Here is a 22,438-nt window from a genome sequence, read left to right as displayed (position 1 = left end):
TCCCCCACTGAAAGCACTGACTGCAGAATGTAACCGATGGCCACAGTCTGGAAATGTAGGCGCCTATTTGACTTATTGAATCATGTTAGATGGCTAATTGATGTCCTAGTTGACTGGCTAGCAAGTCACTCAGAGTGGCTACAACAGAATGGCATACCATCCACACACTGTTGACTGATAATTTCTAAAGCCTGAATTGGGCCATGTGCACATGTACAGTGGGGTATGTGTGTGCTAGATCCAAACCCTTCTGACATGCTAAAAGTGCAGATTTGCTTAGTGAATGTCAGAGGCAAGAATCACCTGGGACAATGCATCATAGATATAAGTTCAAGGATAAGGGAAATGCGTTAATGAACCACATTTGTTTCAGTTTCTCACAGTTCACTAAACTGTGCTTTGCTAATGAAGAACAACACAGTAAACATGTTATGTAATATCACTGAGCACATCACGTACTGTAACAGAATACCACGAAATCGTTATGATGTATGTACACCAATATTTATAGAATTTATGGTCATACAGTGGTCACTATCTCAGTTTTCACCTTTTTCAATATCTTTCTTTAAAGTGTAGGGTCTGGATCTGAACATAGTATTCCAGATGTACTCTCACTGTAGGGAGTAAAGCAGGACCATCCTCCCTTCTTTTTAGGTACCACAGTCTAAAAGTTTTCTGGCAGTCAGTGAACTCAGCGAACTCATATTGACTTTGATATTTATTCGTATGAAAAGTATTTTTTGTACCCGCCATGTATGAGACACTTGTTGTAGGCACTGGGGATGTATGGGTGAACAAAAGAAAATCCCTGCCTCATTGATCTTTTATTATAGTAGGAGGAGACAGATTTAAAATACAGACAATCAGCCAGGCATGGTAGCACACGTCTGTAATCTCAGCACTTTGGGAGGCCGAGGCAGGTGGATCACCTGAGGTCAGGAGTTCAAGAGCAGCCTGGCCAACATGGTGAAACCCAGGCTCTACTAAAAATACAAAAATTAGCTGGGTATGGTGGCATGCACCTGTAATCCCAACTACTCAGGAGGCTGAGGCAGGAGAATCGCTTGGACTCAGGAGGCAGAGACTGCAGTGAGCCAAGATCGCCCCACTGCACTCCAGCCTGGGCAACAGAGTGAGGCCCTGTCTCATAAAATAAATAAATAAATAAATACACACACACACACACACACACATACACACACACACAATCAGACTTATAATAAAATTCTAAGCTATGCTAAGTGAACTGGGGAAAGAGAAAGCAAGAGTAAGAGGATGGAGAATAAAGAGGCTACTGCGGTAGGCAAGGAGGTCAAGGCAACCAGGTAGACATGGAGGACAGAGGGAGGCACTTCAGGCACAGAGAAAAAGAAGTACAAATTCCTGTAGGCAGGAAGGCACGTGGATTGTTTGAAGAATGGAAAGAGGCCAGTCCTGCTGGAGTAGTAGTAATATGGAGCAACCCAGTAAGAAAGAAGAATATTGAGGAGGTAGTAGCAGACTGGATCATGTAGGGTCTTGTAGTTAGGAGTTTGAATTTAAGCCTAGCTGTGACAGAAAGCCATTGAAGGATTTTTCCCCCATGAGGGTGACAAAATCTGTGTTAAATTTGAAAAGGATTACCTGACTGCTCTGAGGATAATAGAATTTAGGAGGGCAAGAGTAGAAGCAGGGAAATCAATATGGACTAAAACAGCTATGTTTACATTTCTAAGATATGATCATTTTTAATTATCTTTTAATTTGATTTATAATTTAATGGCACTAAAGTCAGAAAATGTGTTCTGTGTGGCACTGTTGTCTGACATTTCTTTGTGAACTAGGACATTATTTTTGCAAATGCTTTGGTATTATTGAAAATAACATAGATCCCCAGTTTCTTGGGTGCAGAGCTCCACATATCCATTAGTTCAAACTAGTTAAATATTATTATCCAGAGTGTCCGTATTCTTGCTATTATTTGGTCAGCAGAATCTATCATTTTCTAATAGATTTTTGTTAAAATTTCATGCTAGCATTTGCTAAATTTCCTTCATACTTCTGACAACTTTTAATTAATATGTTTTAAGCTACATTGATAGATATATGCCTGCTTATGATTTATAGCTTCCAGTCATATTTGATGTTTTATGTGCAGTCTCTATGGAGTACATGAATGCCTTTTGCCTTAATCACTGTTTTGTCTAATACTAATTTTGATACCCAGCTTTCTTTTTAACTTTTAAGTTCAGGGGTACATGCACAGGATGTGCAGATTTGTTACATGGTAAACGCATGTCATGGGAGTTTGTTGTACAGGTTATTTCCTCACCCAGACATTAAGTCTATTAATAGTACCCATGAGTTACCTTTCCTGATCCTTTCCTTCCTCCCACCCTCCACCCTCTGATAGCCCCCAGTGGGTTTATATTCCCCAGCTTGCTCTTAGTAAGACTTTGCCTGGGCTATCATTTGCCATATCTTTATTTCCAGCCTTTCTATATTGTTTGGCTTTAAATATATCTTTTATAAGCAGCATTTACTTGCAATTTTGTATATGTTATGGATATTTTCTATTCCTCCTGTCTTGGTTTGTATTTCTTCTCTACCATTCTCTTTTTTTTTTTTTCTCCTTTTTTGTTTTTGTTTTTTGTTTCATTTTGTTTTTTTTGAGACAGAGCTTTGCTCTGTCACCCAGCCTGGAGTGCAGTGGCACAATCTCAGCTCACTGCCAACTCTGCCTCCCGGGTTCAAGTGATTCTCCTGCCACAGCCTCCTGAGTAGCTGGGATTACAGGTGTGTGCCACCATGCCAAGCTAATTTTTGTATGTTTAGTAGAGACGGGGTTTCACCATGTTGACCAGGCTGGTCTTTAACTCCTGAACTCAAGTGATCCGCCCGCCTCAGCCTCCAAAAGTGCTGGGATTACAGGTGTGAGCCACCGTGCCTGGTCCTTCTTTTCTCCTTTTTAAACATTTTTCTTTTGGTCTTTCTTTCTGGCAGTTTCTTTTTTATTCTTTCTCTTTCTGTTCTACTGGCTTCAGGACCACAGATTGCATTTCGTTTATTTTATGGCCACTTTAATTTTTAACATGTATATTTATTAAGTATTTCTATTCTCTCTCTTAGATATGATATAGGGATCAGTCTGCTTTAACTGTCCAGTAACCTTTCTGGCAACCTTTCCTCTCCCTCCCGCTGAATATATAAACCTTGCAGCGGTGAGCTTCACAGCTGTTTCATCTCTTTGAGAACTCTTAAGGTACTCTCTAATTCACTTGAGCTAAACACACAGTCACAGTCTCCATGGCCTGCTTCTAGATCCTTATGCCAGCAAATCTGTGGCTACAGCCTACATTCTAGTTAGTATTTCTGCTTCTGATCCACAAAGATGGTAATCCCCCCAAAATGTTTTACTGGGATAAAATACATATGACATAAAATTTACCGTGTTAACTAAAGTGTATAATTCAGTGGCATCGAGTACATTGATAGTGTTGCGTAACCATCACCATCATCTAGTTCCGCGATGTTTTTTATTACCCCAGACAGAAGCCCCATGTCCATTCAGCAGTCCCTTTTATTTCTTTCTCCAGCCCCTGGCAACTGCTAATCTACTTTCCTGTGGAATTTCCTACTCTGGATATTTCATATAAATAGGATCATATAGTATGTGGCTTTTGTATCTGGTTCCTTTTACTTAGCATAATGTTTGCAAGGTTCATCCGTGCTATAGCATGTATCATACCTCATTTTTACAGGAGAATAATGTTCCACAGTATGGATATATCACATTTTGCTTATTCATTCATCTACTGTTGGGCATTTGTGTTGTTTCCACCCTTTATTATGAATAGTGCTACTATGAGCATTTGTGTACAGTTTTTGTTTGAACATCTGTTTCCAATTCTTTTTGGCGTATACTTATGAGTAGAGTTGCTGGGTAATATGGCAATTCCATGCTTAACTTACTGAGGAATGGACAAGCTGTTTTTCATAGCAGTGGCATCCTTTTACCTTCCCACCAGCAATGTATGAGGGTTCCAGTTTCTCTACATTCTTGCCGATATATGTTATTTTCTGGGTTTTTTTTTTTTTTCCTGTTATAATTATTCCAGTGAGTGTGAAGAATTACCCAGTTTTTAGTCTCATTTTGACTTACTGGTTTTCCATTTGTTGTTGTTGTTGTTAGTCCAACATTGCTGTGGGCTTGGAGCAAAGGAGTCAATCAAAACATGACCTGATCTCTCCATTTTTACTGAAACCTGAAGTCTTTTATCAATTCTGGCCATAATTCTTAAGTAGACGAATTGAATGAAGCACCCATAAGCCAAAGTGTCGGATCATATAGCCATTACTTTTCTAAGAGTGTGAAAGGAGATATTCTCTTTGTGGGGTTAGATAGACAAATACCAGTTAAAGCAATCAAAGGTTGCTTCAACAAATTTCCTCTTTTGACATCACCCCTTTCCAACCAAACTAATATAATGCAGACATTAGCTAGTTAAGTGAGGACAGTGGAGACTATATGTGCTTTTCCTATGAGAATTGAGTTTCCTCAAAGGATTAGTGACAACTACAAAATCACTCTTGTCTCTCTTTTGACCTGTCCACAAAATTAGAAATTTTGACCAGCCACAAAAGAAATTTAGGGCACACAAAAATAAATAAGAAATGTACATATTACCTGTATTTTTCAATACTTATTTAATAACGGTCATGTTTTTATGAATATTTTTGTATTTTATATTAATGATATTTATGATTATGAACATATTATTTATTCATGACTTTTTATGATCATAAAAGTAATACATGCTCATTTCTTTTTCCAACAAAAAAATTGAAAGTACATACTATACTTCTTAAGAGCTTTAACGACTCAGCAGGCTTACAATATGAAGGTCTCAGCCTTGGATTTGAATAATGAGCCTGGGATCCAGGTCAGGTTCTGCATGACCTGAAGATTACTGCTTAACTTTTCTGTAAATCTGATAATCACGTGGACACAAAGTTGCAACTGCTTTGCTTCCAGTCATGAAATGTTTTGTTTGAATACCCTCATTTTGTCCTGCCTTTCTTGACTGCCCCACCCAGGTGAAACTGATTTAGGAAGTGTTTCATGTCCTAACTTTAATCAGCAGTTACCTAGCCTTTCTCCATTCTCCCCAAGCCTAGTTCTTCCATATTGCAGCTGGTGGAATTCATCTTCCTCTCAGACTGGAAGGCTCATAGGAAAAGAAGAGCATTGACTTTGGAACCGTCAGACACCTTTTTGGTCAAGGTGCCTTTTCATGCGTCCCTAATCATACCAGAGAGTCAGCTAGATACACATTCTGTGCAGGGCTCTCTTCTTATTTATTTTTTGTTAACTTTTTTTGAGATGGGGTCTCACTGTATCACCCAGTCTGGAGTGCAGTGGCCAGACCGTAGCTCACTGTAACCTCAAACTCCTGGATTCAAGTGTTCCTCTCAACTCTGCCTCCCCAGTAGCTAGGACTATAAGCACACGTCACCATGCCCTGCTAACTTTTTTCTTTTTTGTAGAGACAGGATCTCACTATGTTGCCCGGGCTGGTCTCAAACTCCTCGCCTTAAGTGATCTTCCCTCCTTGGCCTCCCAGAGCATTGGGTTTACAGACGTGAGCCACTGCACCCATCCCCGTCCTGTTCTTTAATATTAAATACTGTTAGCACATATTGTGTCCTCACCCTTTACTCGGCACTATGCTGTCTGTTTAGCATATGTCATCTTCTCACAGACACCTATGAGGCAGTGCTATTCTTTCCCTCATACTTTAATAGGTGGGGAAATGGAGATACAGCAGTTAAGCTACCACCTGCACAGCTGATGGTCAGGTTCTAGTTCCAGCCTGCCTGCCTAACGTCATCCTCTTAATCACTACATATAAAGCAGATGCCGACCACGTGCTAACATCACTGTCAGTTTGATGGTGCTGACAGAGCTTAGCAACCATCAGTGCCAAATTAACCCCCTATTTAAAAATATACGTTCAGAGGTACAAACATGATGCTAAATTCCTTATCCATGGAATTTAATCCACTTAGTTCTGTAAGGGAGGTACTGTTATTACCTCCATCTTGTACGTTATTGTCCCCATTTTCCAGCTGAAGAAACTAAGGCTATGTAATCTAGGGTTACTAGTTCAGAAATAGCACAGCTAGGATGTTAGGTCGGGATACCTCCAAAGCCCTAATTAACCACAACAGCATACCACAAAGAAAGGCTTGAGTAACCCCAGGGTTAGTAGTCTGGGCTTTGGGGTTTTTTTCCCTATGTTATTCTGATTTTTTAAGAGGTCATACCTCCTTCAAATCAGTCAGCATTAGACTGGGTATATTTCCTCTACAGCAAATCAGGTTGTACCCCTCCCATGATTAGCCAGTCTCTATGCAGTTGTTTTTCTCTCCATGTTAGTAATTCCAATCTCAACTTGCACTTCTCCCTGAAAGACTCACATTGACTTTATCCAACCTTTTCCTGAAAGAGGGGTTCTGACTCCCCAGAATGTCATGCACCGTTCTGTGAAAGGTCAAAATCCAAAGCAACAGGCTCTTACTGATGGAGGGAGGAAAAATATGCAAAGAGAACCAAGGAAAGTGGGGGGACCAGCCACAAAGCCCAGACTTATGCTCTCAGATCTGCAGGAGCTCTTGGCCACTGCAAATCCAAGCACACCTTGCATGGAAGAGGCCTATTTGCAAATGTGGCCAAAAGCCAGGGAAGTTTGGTCCACAGAGTTTCTGCAACAAAGAATGAGGTGGAACAGTCTTGTCTGTATTGCTGTCTGTGCCATGAAATTAACCTTCCATGTGAAAAGCGCATCGTATTCTTGATATCAGTCAAGCTTTAATGCTTTAATATTGGAATGTGACTGACCTCATGGGGAAGAGACAGAGCTGCCTCCTTGAACTGCAGGGTTCTCTCTGCTTACCGGCTTTCTCAGAAACCCTGGCAAGTCTCTCTCCCTATCTATGAAGAATTCCCTAACTGTCCAACGAGTGCTGAAGTCTTTTCTTCATCACAGCTCTTAAACTTTTCTTAGACTACACATTCCACTATAATAGAACAAGCAGAAAGTGCTCAACTCTAGAGTGCTAGTCCTGTGTTTGCAACTTACCAGCATGCAAGTCTGGGTAAGTTGTGCCCCACACCCAGGCTCAGTCTCCCCATTTATAAAATGGCAATTATACTTACTCACCAGTATTGTAGACATTAAGCCATCCAACAAGCTCTACTGAGAGTCCACCAGAGGTGAGGATAGCTACGAAGCCCTTTCATGTTTTAAAGAGCTAAACGAGAGATAGCTAAGCCATACTTGTATATATAAAGCAATCATTAAAGTAGCATTCCCTAAAATGGGTCCCGTTAACATGTACTTTAAAAAAAAATATATGATTAAATAAATTTTGGAGCAATTGGGTACACAAAGCTAAACAAATTACATTGACATGGACTTCTCAGAGCAAATAAAATACTAACATGGACTGTAGAGCTAGAAGGTAGGGGAGAGTACTTGAATTGCCTAAACTATTTTAGTCATAAAAATTTGGGGACTCAAAATTTTTTTTAATACTTTAAGTTCTAGGGTACATGTGCACAATGTGCAGGTTTGTTACATAGGTATACGTGTGCCATGTTGGTTTGCTGCACCCATTAACCCATTAGGTATTTCTCCTAATGCTATTGCTCCCCCTGCCCCCCTACTCCACAACAGGCCCCAGGGTGTGATATTCCCCGCCCTGTGTCCAAGTGTTCTCAATGTTCAATTTCCACCTATGAGTGAGAACATGTGGTGTTTGGTTTTCTATCCTTGTGATAGTTTGCTCAGAATGATGGTTTCCAGCTGCATCCATGTCCCTGCAAAGGACATGAACTCATTCTATTTTATGGCTGCATAGTATTCCATGGTGTATATGTGCCACATTTTCTTAATCCAGTCTATCATTGATGGACATTTGGGTTGGTTCCAAGTCTTTGCTATTGTGAATAGTGCCACAATATACAAAGATATGCATGTGTCTTTATAGTAGCATGATTTATAATACTTTTGGTATATACTCAGTAGTGAGATCGCTGGGTCAAATGGTATTTCTAGTTCTAGATCCTTGAGGAATCGCCACATTGTCTTCCACAATGGTTGAACTAGTTTACATTCCCACCAACAGTGTAAAAACATTCCTGTTTCTCTACATCCTCTCCAGCATCTGTTGTTTCCCAACTTTTTAATGATCACCATTCTAACTGGTGTGAGATGGTATGTCGTTGTGGTTTTGATTTGCATTTCTCTGATGACCAGTGATGTTGAGCATTTTTTCATGTGTCTATTGGCTGTATGAATGTCTTCTTTTTAGAAGTGTCTGTTCATATCCTTTGCCCACTTTTTGAAGGGGTTATTTGTTTTCTTCTTGTAAATTTGTTTAAGTTCTTTGTAGATTCTGGATATTAACCCTTTGTCAGATGGGTAGATTGCAAAAATTTTCTCCCATTCTGAGGTTGCCTGTTCGCTCTGATGGTAGTTTCTTTTGCTGTGCAGAAGCTCTTTAGTTTAATTAGATCCCATTTGTCAATTTTGGCTTTTGTTGCCATTGCTTTTGGTGTTTTAGACATGAAGTCCTTGCCCATGCCTATGTCCTGAATGGTATTGCCTAGGTTTCTTCTAGGGTTTTTATGGTTTTAGGTCTAACATTTAAGTCTTTAAGTCATCTTGAATTAATTTTTGTATAAGGTATAAGGAAGGGATCCAATTTCAGCTTTCTACATATGGCTAGCCAGTTTTCCCAGCACCATTTATTAAATAGGGAATCCTTTCCCCATTTCTTGTCTTTGTCAGGTTTATCAAAGATCAGATGGGTGTAGATGTGTGGTGTGATTTCTGAGGCCTCTGTTCTGTTCCTTTGATCTATATATCTGTTTTGGTACCAGCACCATGCTGTTTTGGTTACTGTAGCCTTGTAGTATGGTTTGAAGCCAGGTAGCATGATGCCTCCAGCTTTGCTTTTTTTTTTTTTTTTTTTTTTTTGCTTAGGATTGCCTTGGCAATGAGGGCTCTTTTTTGGTTCCATATGAACTTTAAATTAGTTTTTTCCAATTCTGTGAAGAAAGTCGTTGGTAGCTTGATGGGAATGGCATTGAATCTATAAATTACCTTGGGCAGTATGGCCATTTTTATCATATTGATCCTTCCTATCCATGAGCATGAAATGTTCTTCCATTTGTTTGTGTCCTCTTTTATTTAGCTGAGCAGTGGTTTGTAGTTCTCCTGGAAAAGAGGTCCTTCATATCCCTTGTAAATTGGATTTCTAGGTATTTTATTCCCTTTTTAGCAATTGTGAATGGGAGTTCACTCATGAATTGGCTTTCTGTCTGTCTGTTATTGTTGTATAGAAATGCTTATTATTTTTGGCACATTGCTTTTGTATCCTGAGACTTTGCTGAAGTTGTTTATCAGCTTAAGGAGATTTTGGGTAGAGATGATGGGACTTTCTAAATATACAATCATGTCATCTGCAAACAGGGACAATTTGACTTCCTCTTTTACTAATTGAACACCCTTTATTTATTTCTCTTGCCTGATTGCCCTGGCCAGAACTTGCAACACTATGTTGAATAGGAGTGGTAAGAGAGGGCATCCCTGTTTTCTGCCAGTTTTCAAAGGGAATGCTTCCAGTTTTTGCCCATTTAGTATGATATTGGCTGTAGGTTTGTCATGAATAGCTCTTATTATTTTGAGATACATCCCATCAATACCTAGTTTATTGAGAGTTTTTAGCATGAAGGCTGTTGAATTTTGTTGAAGGCTTTTTCTGCATCTATGGAGATAATCGTGTGGTTTTTGTTGTTGGTTCTGTTTATGTGATGGATTATGTTTATTGATTTGCATGTGTTGAACTAGCCTTACATCCCAGAGATGAAGCTGACTTGATCATGGTGGATAAGCTTTTTGATGTGCTGCTGGATTTGGTTTGCCATTATTTTATTGAGGATTTTCGCATCGATGTTCATCAGGGATACTGGTCTAAAATTCTCTTTTTTTGTTGTGTCTCTGCCAGGCTTTGGTATGAGGATGATGCAGGCCTCATAAAATGAGTTACAGAGGATTCCCTCTTTTTCTATTGATTGGAATAGTTTCAGAAGGAATGGTACCAGCTCCTCTTTCACCTCTGGAAGAATTCAGCTGTGAATCCATCTGGTCTTGGACTTTTTTGGTTGGTAGGCTATTAATTCTTACCTCAATTTCAGAGCCTATTGGCTATTGGTCTATTCAGGGATTCAACTTCTTCCTGGTTTAGTCTTGGGAGAGTGTAAGTGTCCAGGAAATTATCCATTTCTTCTAATTTTCTAGTTTATTTGTGTAGAGTTGTTTATAATATTCTCTGATGATCATTTGTATTTCTGTGGGATTGGTGGTGATATCCCCTTTATCATTTTTTATTGCATCTTTTTGATTCTTCTCTCTTTTCTTCTTTATTAGTGTTGCTAGTGGTCTATAAATTTTGTTGATCTTTTCAAAAAACCAGCTCCTAGATTCACTGATTTTTTAGAAGGGTTTTTTATGCCTCTATCTCCTTCAGTTCTGCTCTGATCTTAGTTATTTCTTGCCTTCTGCTAGCTTTTGAATGTGTTTCCTCTTGCTTCTCTAGTTCTTTTAATTGTGATGTTAGGGTGTTGATTTTAGATCTTTCCTGCTTTCTCTTGTGAGCATTTAGTACTATAAATTTCCCTCTACATACTGCTTTAAATATGTCCCAGAGATTCTGGTATGTTGTGTCTTTGTTCTCATTGGTTTCAAAGAACATCTTTATTTCTGCCTTCATTTTGTTATTTACCCTGTAGTCATTCCGGAGCACGTTGTTCAGTTTCCATGTAGGTGTGTGGTTTTGAGTGAGTTTCTTAATCCTGAGTCCTAATTTGATTGCACTGTGGTGTGAGAGACAGTTTGTTGTGATTTCTGTTCTTTTACATTTGCCGAGGAGTGTTTTACTTCCAATTATGTGGTAAATTTTGGAATAAGTGTGATGTTGTGCTGAGAAGAATGTATATTCTGTTGATTTGGGGTGGTGAGTTCTATAGGTGTCTATTAGGTCTTCTTGTTGCAGATCTGAGTTCAACTTCTGGATATCCTTGTTAACCTTCTGTCTTGTTAATCTGCCTAATGTTGACAGTGGGGTGTTAAAGTCTCCCATTATTATTGTATGGGAGTCTAACTCTCTTTGTAGGTCTCTAAGAACTTGCTTTATGAATCTGGGTGTTCCTGCATTGGCTGCATATATATTTAGGATAGTTAGCTCTTCTTGTTGAATTGATCCCTTTACCATTATGTAATGGCCTTCTTTGTCTCTTTTGATTGATCTTTGTTGGTTTAAAATCTGTTTTATCAGAGACTAGAATTGCAACCCCCTACTATTTTTGCTTTCCATTTGCTTGGTAGATCTTCCTCCATCCCTTTATCTTGAGCCTAGGTGTGTCTCTGCATGTGAGATGTGTCTCCTGAATACAGCACACTGATGAGTCTTGACTCTTTATCCAATTTTCCAGTCTGTGTCTTTTAATTGGGCCATTTAGCCCATTTACATTTTAGGTTAATATTGTTATGTGAGAATTTGATCCTGTGATTATGATGTTAGCTGGTTATTTTGCCCTTTAGTTGATGCAGTTTCTTCCTAGCATTGATGGCCTTTACATTTTGGCATGTTTTTGCAGTGGCTAGTATGGGTTGTTTCTTTCCATATTTAGTGCTTCCTTCAGGAGCTCTCGTAAGGCAGACCTGATGGTGACAAAATCTCTCAGCATTTGCTTGTCTGCAAAGGATTTTATTTCTCCTTAACTTATGAAGCTTAGTTTGACTGGACATGAAATTCTGGGTTGAAAATTCCCTTCTTTAAGAGTATTGAATATTGGCCCCACTGTCTTCTGACTTGTAGAGTTTCTACCAAGAGATCTGCTGTTTGTCTGTTGAGCTTCCCTTTGTAGGTAACCTTTCTCTCTGGCTGCCCTTAACATTTTTTCCTTCATTTCAACTTTGGTGAATCTGGCAATTATGTGTCCTGGGGTTGTTCTTCTTGAGGAGTATCTTTGTGGTGTTCTCTGTATTTCCTCAATTTGAATGTTGGCCTGCTTTGCTAGGTTGGGGAAGTTCTCTTGGTTAATATTCTGAAGAGTGTTTTCCAACTTGGTTCCATTCTCCCCGTCACTTTCAGTTACACCAATGAAATGTAGATTTGGTGTTTTCGCATAGCCCATATTTCTTAGAGGCTTTGTTCGTTTCTTTTTACTCTTTCTTCTCTAAACTTCTCTTCTCACTTTATTTAATTACTTTGATCTTCAGTCACCGATACCCTTTCTTCTACTTGCTCGAATCAGTTATTGAAACTTGTGCATGTGTCACGCAGTTCTCATGCCATAGTTTTCAGCTCCATCAGGTCATTTAAGCTCTTCTCTAAACTGTTTATTCTAGTTAACTATTCGTCTAATCTTTTTTTGAGGTTTTTAGCTTCTTTGTGCTGGGTTTGAACATCCTCCTTTAGCTCAGAGAAGTTTGTTATTACTGACCTTCTGAAGCCCACTTCTGTTAGCTCATCAAAGTCATTCTCCATCCAGCTTTGTTCCATTGCTGGTGAGGAGCTGTGATCCTTTGGAGGAGAAGAGTCACTCTGGTTTTTAGAATTTTCAGCTTTTCTGCTCTGGTTTCTCCCCATCTTTGTGGTTTTATCTACCTTTTGTCTTTGATTTTGGTGACCTACAGATAGGGTTTTGGTGTGGATGTCCTTTTTGTTGATGTTGATGCTATTCCTTTCTGTTTGTTAGTTTTCCTTCTAACAGTCAGGTCCCTCAGCTGCAGGTCTTTTGGTGTTTGCTGGAGGTCCACTCCAGATCCTGTTTGCCTGAGTGTCACCAGCAGAGGCTGCAGAACAGCAAATACTGTAGAACAGCAAATATTGCTGCCTGATCCTTCCTCTGGAAGCTTCGCCCCAGAGGGGCACCTGCCTGTATGAGGTGTCAGTTGGCCCCTACTAGGAGGTGTCTCCCAGTTAGGCTACACAGGGGTCAGGGACCCACTAGAGGAGGCAGTCTGTCTGTTTTCTGAGCTCAAACACCATATTAGGAGAACCACTGCTATCTTCAGAGCTGTCAGACAGGGACGTTTAAGTCTGCAGAAGTTTCTGCTGCCTTTTTTTCAGCTGTGCCCTGCCCCAGGAGGTGGAGTCTACAGAGGCAGCAGGCCTGGCTGAGCTGCATTGGGCTCTGCCCAGTTCAAGGTTCCCCAGCCACTTTATTTACCTACTCAAGCCTCAGCAATGGTGGACACCCCTCCCCCTGCCAGGCTGCTGCCTCGCAGGTTGATCTCAGACTCCTGTGCTAGCAGTGAGCAAGGCTCCATGGGTGTGGGACCTGCTGAGCTAGGCGTGGGATATAATCTCCAGCTGTGCCATTTGCTAAGACCATTGGAAAAGTGTAGTATTTGGGTGGGAGTGTCCTGTTTTTCCAGGTACCATCTGAAATGGCTTCCCTTGGCTAGGAAGGGGAAATCCCCCAACCTCTTGCACTTCCCAGATGAGACAATGCCCCACCCTGCTTCAGCTCACCCTCTGTGGGCTGCACTCACTGTCCAACCAGTCCCAATGAGATGAACCAGGTACCTCAGTTGGACATGCAGAAATCACCCTCTTCTCCATCAGTCACGCTGGGAGCTGCAGACTGGAGCTATTCCTATTCAGCCATCTTGGAACAGACCTGGGGGCTCAAATTTTTTTAGCTTATATTTTAAGAATGGCTACTTACATATTATGGGAAAGTGTTTTATAGAACACTGGAAAATGCTAGCAAGAAGGCTCAGGCAGTTAGAAGAGATGTTGTTTTGTATGTTGTGAAGATGAAATTGTCACCTGAGAAACAGAAGAGTGCATTGTTCATTGTCAAGTGCCACCTTCCCAGCCTGTCTCTGATCTCATAGGGGTTTGGGATTGTTATATGAGTGTTAATTTTGTCTTTCTAAAGGCAGAACAAAGATCTAGACTACCTTTTATACTCCTGTTATAGTTCCTGGTAGTGTGATGGTTGCATAAAAGGGCAACCAATTGAGCTCTAGCATTCCTGATCACAGCCATGTAAGGATAAAACATCTGCCTCTTTACATACCCAAAAGCAACCTCTGTGATAGCTGCACTCCCACAGAATTGAGTCCAGGTTACACTCCGTTACTTTGGGCTCTTGGGTTGGATGTTGAGGGAGTCTTTCTTAGCCAAGGCATCCCAGTTAATCCTCTTATCTGACCTTACCCCTAAAGAAGAAAATGTATTAGTAATTTTTTCTCCTATGCAGTTTGCTGCATTTCAGGAAGCTTGACCAGCAAATTAGAATTAAAACTTTATTTGATATCTCCTGATTTCCTTATTCCTAGATATATGTATGTAATTCAAGCCCATCTCCCCACTATCCCTTGGACACACACAGACGCACACAGGTGCATGCATGCACGCATGTGCACACACACATACACACAGTAGGAGAACCACTGATTTTTCACTTCCTGAGAAGTTTGTTTGAATTCTTTGTAACCTTGAAACTATGAGAGATTTGCCTTGAGATATTACCTTTAAGTTAACAATTATGTTTTAATATGTCTGTCCTCTTAGAGGAGCCCCACTGATGATGTCTAGAGAGAGCAAAAAGCAAATTTTAAGCTGCCAGAAAGAGTCAACATGGAAATGCACAAAATTTTCTGAGAGTTGACAGCTGAGATAGTGTAATTGTGAACACTTTTATAAAGGAGCTTTTAGTATACTGTGGAAGGCACAGAGGAACTTAAAAGACATGATGTAGGATTGAAGGAAATGCCAACTGTGCACCCTAATACATCAGACCCCTAGGCATTTCACACTTAACATTTCCAAAGCTGAACCTTCAAACCCCAAACCTCCCACCTACCAAACTCTCCCTTCAAATATTCACTCCCTCACCTCCTGCTCTGTAGCTCAGTAAATGGTTGTTGCCTCTCCAATTGCCAAGCAACATAAGGGTTATCCCTCACTCTGCCTCCTTTCTCATTCCCAAGCACCATCAGTTACCAACCCCTGCCAGTTCTAAAAATGTAACTTTTCTTCTACCACCTCCATTTCAGTTCAGGTGGCTATTGTTTCTTAGCTGGGTGACTACAATAATCTACCTGGCCTCTCATATCATGTACTCCTCTTTCCAGCAGACCCCACAAGGTAACCAGAGTGATCATGTTTAGCTCACACCTTCTCCTGCTTAAAACTCTTCAGTGACTTCTCATGTCTGAAGAAAGTTCAAAACCGTTAAAATGGAGTATAAAATCAAAATGGGTAGATAGACTTGCCAGATATCTGGACATACCACAAAGCCACAGAAACAAAGATAATATGATGTTGGTATAAGAATAGATAGATAATAAGACAGCCTACAAGTCTGAGTCAGACTCAGATATATTTGGGAATTAATATGTGCCAAAGTGATACCACATAACAGTGGGGAAAAAATAGTGATTGTTCGGTAGATAGTGTTGAGGAAACTGCCTTCCATTTGAATTCCTATGTAACTACATGCTGAAGTAGACTCCAGAGAGAATAAAGACTTAATATGAAAAGTAAAACTCAAATATTGATAGAAGAAAATATATAGAATGAACTAGGAAAGGAAAGGATTTCTTTGTGAAAAATCCCAAGACACAATCCATTAGGAGAAACAAATGTTTTCTTACATCAAAAGTAAACATTTCTGTTCATCAAAGAACAGCATGAGCAATGTTAAATTGTTCTCTCTCCCTTGAGCATCAGACTCCAACCACATAGTCTTTCTCTCTGTCCCTTAAGTATACCAAGCTCTTTTTCGCAGAGGGCCAAATACACTTGCCTGTGTCTCTGTCTGAAAAGTTCTTTGTTTTCTGGTTCAGCTAATCAGTTCTCACTCATCCCTGTGATCTTTGCTAAAATGTCTTTCCCTTAACAAGGCCTTTCCTGACCACCCGAGTTAGAGGAGGTCTCACTGTGTGTGATCTCATTTCACCTTTTGCTTTGTGTTCATTGCACACATTGAGATTGCAATTATATGATCACTTACAGAACGCAGTTCAGTGTCTATGTCCCTTGGCAGTTTGTAAACTCAGCCCTTAGGACAGTGCTTTATGCTTAGAAGATACTTGAAAATATTAATACAGTGGATTAATAAGGGGCAGTTGGGGCACATTGACTACCACATGCCAGATGAGTGCTACATGACCAGCATACATTCCAGGCATCTTTTGACCTTTATGTCTGCAAGAATTTGAGTAATAATGTGTGCTGCTGCTTCTTTCTGTCACCTAGAGACTCAACATCTCAAGTCTAATTTGTATCTTCTACCATTCCTTGCACTGCACTAGGAAGTGAACAAATATTTGCTGGCTGTATATCTATATGGCCTCCTCCCATCACACTAAGTTTTCTATGTTTAGATTATCACATCATTCATGCTTAATGGCTTGCCTTTTGAAAACTGACAGTTACTGTCAACCTTTATTTAATTATTTCTTTTGTTGACAACTCTCACTCTCTGTTGACTCTTAATTTGATCTGAGCATTCAGTTATTCAGCAAATATTTATTGAAAGCCTAATGGGTGCCAGGAATATGTGGGGTACTAGAAAAGCTGGCAGTCCCCTTGCAGTGGTGACAGATGAACATGACTCCTCAAAGGAATCATTGAGACAAACCAGCTAAACTTAGTGAAGTATTGAGAGAGACCAAAATGCTCCCAAATTTGGGCACAGTGCAGAGAGTAGCTGAATAGGAATGCTACAATGGGAAAACTGGACTGTTTCCCAGCTTATTTTGAGAAGGAGCTTCACAGTGTAGCTTCATTATTCATGACTGGAAAAAAACTTTCAAAACAATAGAAATCTACCCAAGCATATTTATAAAGAGACTCCAAGAAAATAGAAATAACTGTACTATAGTACTGTTCAGTAACTTGTTATGCTTTTAAAAGGATCCATTCAGAGACAACTTAAAGCATCCTGTCGAAAATAATAATGTTAATAGTAGAGATAGTTGATGCTTGCTGAAGAGAAATTTACAAACTGTCCTTTGAACATGATTTTAATGACAAATCTTACTTTGTAGAAGTCAGTTTTTTTCCAGGGGATATTCAAAGTTGGTGTTATTTTAGTAAACACAGATCACTGCAACCAATGCCTTTTGATAATGACTGTGGGGAAGTCACTACATTCTGACTACCCAGTGTTGCGAGCCTTCCAGAAGAATGGTTGTGCAGAGAGAGCCCTGGGTGAAGAACTTGCTGTGAGAGGACCCATGGACTATTCCTTTAGTATTTCCAAAGGCAAAATCTCATGGAAATATATTTTGTCTCAGTATAAGGGAGAATTTTCTAATGTGATCAAAAGTGAAATCATTTGTCCAAGTGTATCAAACTCCCTGCCTACTCAAAGATGGGGTCCTTTCTAAGGTCTCTTCCTGAAACTCAAGATCTGAGAATTTTGCAGCCTAATACAGCTTTCAATTATATATAAAAATACTTTATATTTTATGATAGTTTTATATGTACCATAAAACTGTGCAGTGAGTACAGGGTGTTTCTATATATCCCAAACTCAGGCTTTCCTATTAATATCTAACATTGGTAGGTAAATTTTGTCACAATTAATGAACCAATAATGATACATTATTATGAAAGTCCACCCTCTATTTCAATTATGTTGGTTTAAGTAATATCCTTTTTCTGTCCAAGCTTTCTATGCACGTTATGTATGGCTCTCATGTCTCCCTACGCTCTTGGCTGTGATAGTGTCTCAGATTTTCTTTGGTTTTGATGACCTCGACAGTTTTGAAGAGTACTGGTAAGGTATTTTGTAAAATGGCCATCAATTGATATTTGCTATTTCCTCATGTTTAGATGGGGATTATGGATGTTGAGGAGGAAGACCACAGAGGCAAAGTGCCATTGTCTTTTTAGCATATGAAGGGTATGTGCTATCAACATAATATACCAGTCTTGATGTTGATTTTGGTCAGCTGGCTGAGGTAGTGTTGGTCAGATATCTCAACTGTAAAATTACTCTTTTACTTCCCTTTCTATGCGGTGCTCTTAGAAATGAAGATACTAGGCACAAATCACCATTAAGGAGTGAGGATTTCATCTATGTAGACTTTTTGGAATTCCTCTATCTGGGTAGATTTGACTATTCATTCTCATTTATCTGTTCATTTATATCTGTATACACTCATGGATATTTATTTTATGCTCTGGGTTATAATGCAATACTGCATTATTTGTTTTGTTCCTCAAATGCTTTCAGCTTTAGCTGTTGAGAGTTCTTTCGATTGTCTTCTGTGTCGCTTTGACATACCCCTGATTGCAAGGTTTTTGGTTTTATTGTTTTTTAAACACTTCCTTTCTGGCATTAAAAGATGCTGCAGCCTCATGTTGAGGATTTCTTGCCCCAGAACTGGTGTCAGCCATTTCTCTAAGGAGCTCGCCTAATGTAGCTTTTGTTTGTTTGTTTATAGTTTTAAAGTATTTCTAGAGTCATTGCAGGTACTTTACACATATTTTTCTTGATTTTGAGGAGTCTTTTTTTCAGCATCATTATGTAACCTTTAACTTCATTTCACAGATGCAGAAACTAAAAGAGAAATGATTTACCCAAGGCCACGCAGTTACCATAGAAGTAGAGTTGTCATAAAGCCTAAATTGTTTGACTCCAAAGCTCACACTCTGCACATTTACTTTACAAGGTCAGTCTAAATTGTTACCTAAGTTAGTGTTAGATAGAAACAGTGCTGCTGTGATCAGCCTGCCCTTTTGTTAGGAAGAAAGGTGAAAACCAGCTGAGCTTTCCTCTGGTTAGTTTTCCCTCAGGATTCCAGCCACGCTGAGAGTTCAAAGCCTTTCCTGAATGTGGGAGTTGTTGTGTGCTATCTCATGGTTTTCACTATTTATCTGAATTCCCAGATCAGATTGTTAGCTCTTCAGAGAGCAAGGAAAATATACTACACTCTAAGATTATTAAGGTAAGTAACTTCTGGCAGCCACATCACATCAAAACAGGCTGTGATGATATGGTTGCTATCAAATACAAATATCAAAATCTGCACCTTTCATACCAGGAGAGCATGAATCTTGATTGAAGTGATATCACATTGTCTCCCCTTTCCTCCACTTTTGAAAGCCACCTGGGGATGGGTGTTGGCTGCCATTCTGCCGTGTGCAGGTGGCTGGACTGGACTGGCCAATCCAGTCTGCATCCCCACCAGTTTTAGAAGGAAAAAGACATTAAACAGCCCCACAATTTTATTACCTTTGTGACCTTCTTTTTTCATTTCAATAGATAAAATTATATCTATTCTTTTCAAGGCTTAGCCCAAGTATTCATTTCTTCAGGAACTCTTCTTTGCTTCCCACTCCACAGCCCCAAGCTGAGAGTAATCTCACCCTTCAGGGAAGTCCCCAAACATCTTGTAGCTCCGTAATCACTCTTGTTATTCTCTGCCGAGCACATTTGTGACCATCTCCTAGTGTCCATTAGAATATAAGACTTATAAGGTAAAGACTGAGCTTTGCCTACCTTCTGCTTGCTCACAACTTGTGGGACAATGATTTTTACGTATTTGGGGCTCAAAGCATTGAGTTATTATTGAATTTTCAGGCAGGTATATACCATATGGTGACAAAGGTTCAGAAAGGTAGGAATGGCTGCCAGATTCCTTTACCATTGTTCTGTGTCAGAGATTCATCCTTTAATTTCTGGCTTTGCTTTACCCTAAGAAAATGACAACTTCTAAACCAAGGGTTGGCACGCAATGGCCTTTGAGCTACATTCAACCCTCTGCCTCTTCTTGTATCACCAGTGATCTAGGAATGTTTTTCATGTTTTTAAGTGTTGGGAGGGAGAGACAAAACACAAAAATAATAATATCTCATGGCATATTCACTTTATATTAAATTTTAAACATAAAATTGAAATTTTATGAAATTTAGATGTCATTTTCCATGAATAATATTTAATGAAATACAGTCATACCCTCTTTGTTTATGTATGGCCTAAGACAAGTTTTACACTGAAACAGCAGAGTTGAGTAGTTACAACAGGGACATACATCCCATGAAACCTAAAATATTCAGTGTCAGGACTTTCAACAAAACGTGTGCAACCAGGCATGGTGGCTCACGCCTATAATCCCAGCACTTTGGGAGGCCGAGACGGGCGGATCACGAGGTCAGGAAATCGAGACCATCCTGGCTAACATGGTGAAACCCCGTCTCTACTAAACATACAAAAAAAAAACTAGCTGGGCGCAGTGGCGGGCACCTGTAGTCCCAGCTACTGGGGAGGCTGAGGCAGGAGAATGGCGTGAACCCAGGAGGCGGAGCTTGCAGTGAGCCCAGATCATGCCACCGCACTCCAGTCTGGGCAACTGAGCAAGACTCCGTCTCAAAAAAAAAAAAAAAAAAGTGTGCCAAGTCCTATTCTGAGTCATGCCCAGAAATGTGTACCACTGTGTGAAAGAGTTGGGGAGCCCTTTAGATAAAGGGCAGAGTAGATACAGGCACAAACGTCCTGGAGGAAAAGGAATCTGGAGACAAGGAAAGGAAGAAAAGGCAGGCAGAGGCATACCTGGGGACATCACATCTCCTGGGTTTTTTATGCATGCATTGCAAACATCTCCACAAAGGATTCTTATAGTTGGTGGGTATGCCCGAGGGGCAGATCCTGGGTATTTTACAGAACCTTCCTGCTCTTCTTTAAGGACTCTGCATGAATCCTTTGGAGAAAGGATGACATTAGGAGATTATCATTCATTTCTGATCATTCTTTGTACCAAGACTAACTAATATTTTCAGTAAGATCTAATGGGCTTGGTGTCTTAATTGTCTCTGATTCAAACATAATAATGTGTGTGTGTTCTGGGGGAATCTATATTGTGTGAGTGTGTGTGTGTGTATGTGTGTATTTCTTTGGAGGAAATCTGTTTTAGATAGTTGCTAGTTAATTATCATGTACGTAGGGATCATTAAACATTTGGAGTTTTCGAGTAAAGACACATTGATTGGAACTTGGCTAAAGCCATTTCAGCCCCTTGGAGAGTTGTAATGACAGTTCTTTTTGTTTAGAAATACATCATTTTCATGTGTTTCTCTTATTTTCTTATTGTAGGGTAATGCCCTGTACTTCAAGTCTGCCCGAAATGTTACAGTGAACATTCTCAATGACCAGACTAAAGTGCTAACTCAGCTTATAACAGGTAAGAAAAGGGAGAACTTAGCAGTGCCTGGCCCGTGCTAGGCACTCAGAAAACACAATTAATGGTCAAAGGAAACACCATATGAACTTGAAAATAAAGTGTGCTAACACACTGTGTTGAGAAAGAGAATGTAGCATGTGTTCCATGATTCTACTATAGGGTAGAATTCCATCTGTACACAAGTTAAATTTATGAAATCTAATGATACCTACTTAGTGGGGTAAGAAAAAAAACTTCTTCTACCTACTTAATGGGGTAAGAAAAAAAACTTTTTTTCTAAGCAGATTTTCACAGAACATGGCCCCTAAATATAAGCCAGCTGCTTCATCTGGTGCTCAACCAAGGAAAAGTTTCTTGCTCCAGTGCTGGAGGAAAAACAGGCTGTGTTGGATTGGTTAAGAGAAGAACGCAGTATCTACAAAGCCAGGGACCATACTTTATGGGCTGTGAAAGGGATTTTTAACTATAGTTTGAACCCATGCCATATTTGCCGTACATGCTGACTTTGAACCTAACTCAATTGCAAGATGTGGATGTATCTTTACTGAATATGTTTGTGTGTAATTCCTTTTAATATAGCAGATCTGCACCTAACAGCTGTGGAAAACAACCACTGGTTTTTAAGCTATAAATTCCTGAAATCTAAACAAGGACTGGTTATTCACAAGCATGATTATAATGATAAACATGAACCTCATGATTTGGTAACATGTTGAGCAGCACAATCGATGCCCACTCTGTAAGCAGTGAACAGGGAGGCATTATGCACCCCCACAGTGGAAGGGAAAAGGAATGTATGTGTGAATGGCATTGTTATACTTACAGACAGAAAATGCCATTTGTTTGGCTTCAGGGATAAGAGTTAAGTATACAGATGGACATTTTCAGAAGCCAGTTACCCAAATGCCTTGAAACTTTACTGTTATTGTGAATAAAATATCTGGAACCCACTAATAAGCCATGGGGAAACAGGTACCTTTGTGCCCAGAGTCTTCACTCCTGGTGAGACAGCCTCACTCCCACTCTGCCCCTGGAGTGCTGCATATGGATGTCTAGAGATTCACAGCCAGTGGGTGACTTGGACCATCCGCCAATCAAGAAACTCAGGGATTGAAGGAACTGCTGCCCGGCAGAGCCCATAATCCATAAACATGTTGTTTCAGCGTGTGACTGGA

General features: G+C 39.9%; 1 protein-coding gene across 3 annotated transcripts in view; it reads left to right on the top strand.

Annotated features, from left to right (window-relative positions):
* Window positions 1-22,438, top strand: part of SGCD (sarcoglycan delta) — a 1,049,480-nt gene that overhangs the window by 864,527 nt on the left and 162,515 nt on the right. For all 3 annotated transcript variants that reach the window (XM_023218788.1, XM_023218786.2, XM_023218787.1), the window contains one exon: window positions 21,176-21,263. In XM_023218788.1, coding sequence (XP_023074556.1) covers window positions 21,176-21,263 — 88 coding nt within the window. The remainder of the gene's footprint in view (window positions 1-21,175; window positions 21,264-22,438) is intronic.

Source organism: Piliocolobus tephrosceles, chromosome 4 (assembly GCF_002776525.5).
Source record: "Piliocolobus tephrosceles isolate RC106 chromosome 4, ASM277652v3, whole genome shotgun sequence".
Taxonomy (NCBI): domain Eukaryota; kingdom Metazoa; phylum Chordata; class Mammalia; order Primates; family Cercopithecidae; genus Piliocolobus; species Piliocolobus tephrosceles.
Note: the sequence above shows the minus strand (reverse complement) of the source record. Positions and strands in the feature narration are given on the sequence as shown.